At 43.4% G+C, this 4,999-nt stretch overlaps 1 protein-coding gene across 1 annotated transcript; it reads right to left on the bottom strand.

Annotated features, from left to right (window-relative positions):
• Positions 1-4,058: 4,058 nt before the first annotated feature.
• Positions 4,059-4,655, bottom strand: LOC142610508 (uncharacterized). Its single transcript, XM_075782321.1, has one exon. It carries the CDS (start codon positions 4,653-4,655, stop codon positions 4,059-4,061), a length of 597 nt encoding a protein of 198 aa, XP_075638436.1.
• Between the last annotated feature and the right edge of the window lie 344 nt (positions 4,656-4,999).

The following is a 4,999-nucleotide window of genomic DNA, read 5'->3' as shown; positions in this document are numbered from 1 at the left end:
TTGATTAACTCTTCCTAACAGTATTTATCCCTTACTGCAGACGACTACCACACCGCTCCAAATAAACCCTCTATAAACCTCCAGGACCTGAATAGAATTCTCAGGTTGGAAATATTTTTGCACAGGGACAGGCAACTTAGAGCGGCCTACGTCATTCTCATCTACACCCCTTCCACCAAACGTTTTTAGAGTCCAAAAAACATAATCCAGGCTAGGGATCTTTGTTTGGCTCGTATTGACGTAGCGGTGCCTGGCTTTTTACTATTTACGCCCCCTTCAGAAGGAATACAGGACGCACAGCTCCTAGCCCCTCTCGCAGCCAGACTACTTTACTCCCAAGAGCAATTTACTACTCCCGCGGATGAGGAAAAAAAGTCAGCTTCCGAGCCTAGTCATCCCGAGGTAAAGGATAAGGACTTTGAAGTCTTTTACCTTATAGACGCCCCTCACAACTCACAACTTCTTTCAACAAGTAACATGGGCTTCCAAGAGAAAGAACCCGATATCCTGGCTTTGCTACAAGCCCATGCCGGAAGTTCTTCCCCTGCTATAACCATACCTTCCCGTCCCATCACCCCAGTAATGACACGTACCCCTCCCCCCAAGGCCGTGGACAAAAAAAGGAAAATGGGTCAAGGTGGTAAGAATATCATTGAGATCGAGGAGGGAGAGAACCCCGACCCCCTTTCTAAGGATACTCGGGCAGGAAAATGCCATTCCAAGAAGCTTGCTCATACTGGGACTTCCAAGGAGACCAGTGGCGATCAACCAAGGAAAGTCTCCGTTTGGAGCCCCGGCTTTACTTTAAGTTCAGGTAGCCCCGTACTTGATGATGCCAACCTAAGAGATCTAAAGAAGGGGAGCTCAAGTTTGGTGGCTGAGTGCTTGGAGAAGGCCCTATGCCTCCCCGAGGACATGGCTGAGCTGCGGTCTTTCCGCAAAAGAGAAGTCTTCCTGTCATTGAAATAGGACTTAGCAAAGGTATCTTTCACAATTCTATACCATCTTATCTTTTTTTTTTTTTAGACGCATTACTTATATGGCTTTTGTAACTGATGTACATTATAGGTTGTTTAGGCTTCTTTCATGGTTGAAGAATGGGTGGATCACTCCTTGGATTTAGCCAGAAAAGCTAAAAACAACGTGAAAGTCGCTGTGAGGGCTCAAAATGAAGCAGAACAAAACCTGAAGGAGACCCTCATCCAACTGGCCGAAGTGGAAAAAGCTCACAAGAATGCAAAATCTGCCTTGCAAAGTTATGAAACACAAGCAAATATTGCCCTTGAAGCTCCGAAGCAAGCTCAAAACCGACTGGCCCTCACTATGGTGGAACTCAAGCAGGTTCAAAAGCAATTAGCATCTAAGGAGCAGGAAAAAGCTAATGCCGAGCAAGCAGTATATGACGTCGGCATGAAGAAAGCTGCTGACAGCTTTACAGCTCAACTCAAGGGTGTCGCACGTGCATTCTGTCTAGAAGTTTGGGGTCAGGCCTTAGACGCTGCGGGAGTATTCACCGAATCTGAGCTCCGAACTCCAGATAAAGTGTATTACCCCCTGCTCTACAGCTGGCACCTGCTCCTCCCAAGCCAACTAGTGACTCCAATTCCATTCCTCCCTCATCTACAACCACTCCGGATCTGAACCCTTCCTCTGTTCACTCCAAGGACAAGGAAGCAACTAAGAACCCTTCCCCCAGCACCGAATTGGTAAACATAGAAAATGAAGCTGATAAGATGGAGGTAGGGCAGACAAAAAAGAAAAAGAAAGAGAAGGAACCAGAGAAAAAGAATGCGAAAGAGAAACAAACAAATACTTGACACATGAGCTCAAGAATTTGTTAAAAGCTGTTTAGAGTTTAGTATTGTTTTTTTTTTTTTTTACATAAACTGATTTCAAGGAATTAATCGTAGCGTAAATGGTTCATGTTGTTTACTGCTAACATATTGCGAGATTCAAATATTAAATTTTCTGCTCCTTGTCGATAGCAATTTCTCAATGCTTAAAATAATAACTTTCATTACACATACAACACAATACGATCACCAACTTTGCAACGTAAGCTAGAATAATACCTATGGCACACATTCTTGTTACTTTGACACTTGGAATGCCTTATGTATGGTGTTAATTTCTCCTAGCCTTTCAGCCCGAGGAACCGGACAAGGACTAAGTTCAGCTTAGCACTTTACTTTTTCTTATGGTGTTAATTTGCCTTAGACTTATGGCCCGAGGAGTCGAACAAGGACTAAGTTCGGCTTAATACTTTGCTTTTTCTTATGGTGTTAATTTTACTTAGACTTGTGGCATGAGGAGCCGAACAAGGACTAAGTTCAACTTAACACTTTACTTTTTCTTACAGTGTTAACTTTCCTTAGACTTGTGGCCCGAGGAGCCGAACAAGGACTAAGTTCCGCTTAACACTTTGTTTTTTTACGGTGTTAATTTTCCTTAGACTTGTGGCCCAAGGAGCCGAACAAGGACTAAGTTCAGCTTAACACTTTGTTTTTTTACGGTGTTAATTTTCCTTAGACTTGTGGACCGAGGAGCAAAACAAGGACTAAGTTCAGCTTAACACTTTGTTTTTTTACGGTGTTAATTTTCCTTAGACTTGTGGCCCGAGGAGCTGGACAAGGACTAAGTTCAGTTTAACACTTGGAAGTAAGTTATGCCAATAAAGAAGCAAAGACTAATAAAACAAAACAGGCTTACAACTTATACAAAAGAAGGCCCTTCCTTTAATAGTAATAACGTCGTAAATTGCTTACATTCCAGGGACGATAGACTATTTTTCCATCTAAATCTTCTAAACGATAGGCCCCTACACCTGCTACAGACGTGATTCTGTATGGTCCTTCCCAATTGGGCCCTAGCTTACCCCAGGCAGGATTCTTTGCTGTTCCAACCACTTTTCTCAAAACCAAATCTCCTGACACTAAAGGTTTCGACCTCACTCCTTTATTATATGTTTGCTTGAGTTTCTGTTGGTAACTGCCCATCTTCACACTGGCTACTTCTCTTCTTTCTTCAATAGTATCTAAACTATCACATAGCCTGTCATGATTGCCCTCAAAATTATACTGGTCAGATCTCAAGGTGGGGAAGCCTGACTCCAACGGGATTATCGCCTCCATTCCATATGTCATTGAAAAGGGTGTCTCGCCCGTTGATCTTCGGGGAGTAGTGCGATAAGACCACAATACATGAGGCAACTCCTCTACCCACCTTCCTTTAGCATCATTTAATCGCTTCTTTAACCCCGCCAAAATGACCTTGTTTGTAGCCTCAGCTTGAACATTTCCTTGAGGGTAAGCCGATGTTGAGTACCCATTCCTTATTCCCAGATCCCCACAATACCTACGAAAAGTTTTGCTGTCAAACTGAAGTCCATTGACCAAGATCAGAGTATGCGGGACTCCAAAGTGAGTTACAATATTCTTCCAAATAAACCTCCTAGCATCTGCGTCCCTGATGTTAGCTTGTGGTTCGGCTTCCACCCACTTAGTGAAGTAATCCGTGTCGACGAGGAGCCATCTTCTATTACCAGTTGCCCGAGGAAAAGGTCCGACGATATCCAAGCCCCACTTAGCAAACGGCCATGGACTAGATAATGGATTTAAGACTCCCCTTGGTTGATGAATGTTTGGTGCAAACCTTTGACATTGATCACACTTATTTGCATACTCCTGGGAGGCTTTCTACATATTTGGCCACCAATACCCTTGAGTCATGGCCCTGTGGGCTAACGATCTTCCCCCAGTATGACTTCCACATATTCCCTCATGCAACTCTTCCAATAAAGGATCCACAGCTTCAGGATGTACACAGAGCAGATATGGCCCCGAGTAAGAACGTTTGTACAATTTACACTCCTCGGAAAGCCAATAACGGGGAGCACTTCTTCGTACCTTCTCTACTTCCACTTTGTCCTCAGGTAACATACCATGTTTTAAGAATGTCACAATCGGATCCATCCAACTCGAGCTAACGTGAATGCTGTGAATCCCAACTGCCGGGGCACCAACAAGACTGGAACTCATCAAATCCTCCACCATCACCGTCTACGGCAGCTTCGATCCTAAGGATGTGGCTAGCATGACCAACGAGTCAGCATGAGCATTTTGCCCTCTTGGAATTTGTCTCACTTTGAAACTTTTAAACATGCCTAACACCCCTTTGACTCTGTTGAGATTTTTTTTCATCCTTTCATCTCTTGCCTCAAATTCTCCATTAACTTGTCCAACAATTAATCTAGAATCACAATAAAATTCGACCATTTCTCCTCCTAAATGCCTAACCATTTGAGCACCTGCCAAAAGAGCTTTATACTCGGCCTCATTATTAGTGGCTACAAACCCCAGCCGTAATGACTTTTCCATGACTAAATTCTCAGGGGTGATCAACACAATTCCAATCCCTACTCCATTTTGGTTAGATGCCCCATCCGTATAAACTTCCCAAAGGAGAACATTCTCGGTCCCAATAGACATCACAGCTAGCATAACATCTTCCTGCTTAATGCCACCCTCAGTAAATTCTGCCACGAAATCGGCAAGAACCTGTCCTTTGATGGCTATCTGAGGCATATACTTAACATCATAGGCTCCAAGCCTCGTTTCCCACTTAGTCACACGACCAGTGTAATCTGACTTCCTCATGAGAGCTTACAAAGGCAATTGGGTAAGTACAACTACCGTATAGGCTTGAAAATAATGGGGAAGCTTCCTTGTTGCATGTACGATGGCTAGCATAGCCTTTTCCAAAGGTAAATACCATTTCTCCGCCTCTTGCAAAGATTTACTAATGTAATACATCGGTTTTTTAATTCCATCATCATTCCGTACTAGGACAAGACTTACAGCATAATCCGTAACTGCCAAATAGGCATACAACACCTCTTCCTTCTCCGGCCCTGATAATATTGGTGGATTCACCAAATATTGCTTCAAATCCTCAAAAGCCAAATCACACTCATCCGTCCATTGAAAATCTCTCCATTTAT

This window comes from Castanea sativa, chromosome 9 (genome assembly GCF_040712315.1).
Source record: "Castanea sativa cultivar Marrone di Chiusa Pesio chromosome 9, ASM4071231v1".
NCBI classification, from domain to species: domain Eukaryota; kingdom Viridiplantae; phylum Streptophyta; class Magnoliopsida; order Fagales; family Fagaceae; genus Castanea; species Castanea sativa.
The sequence above is the reverse complement of the archived record's forward strand: the minus strand, read 5'-3'. Positions and strand labels throughout refer to the sequence as shown.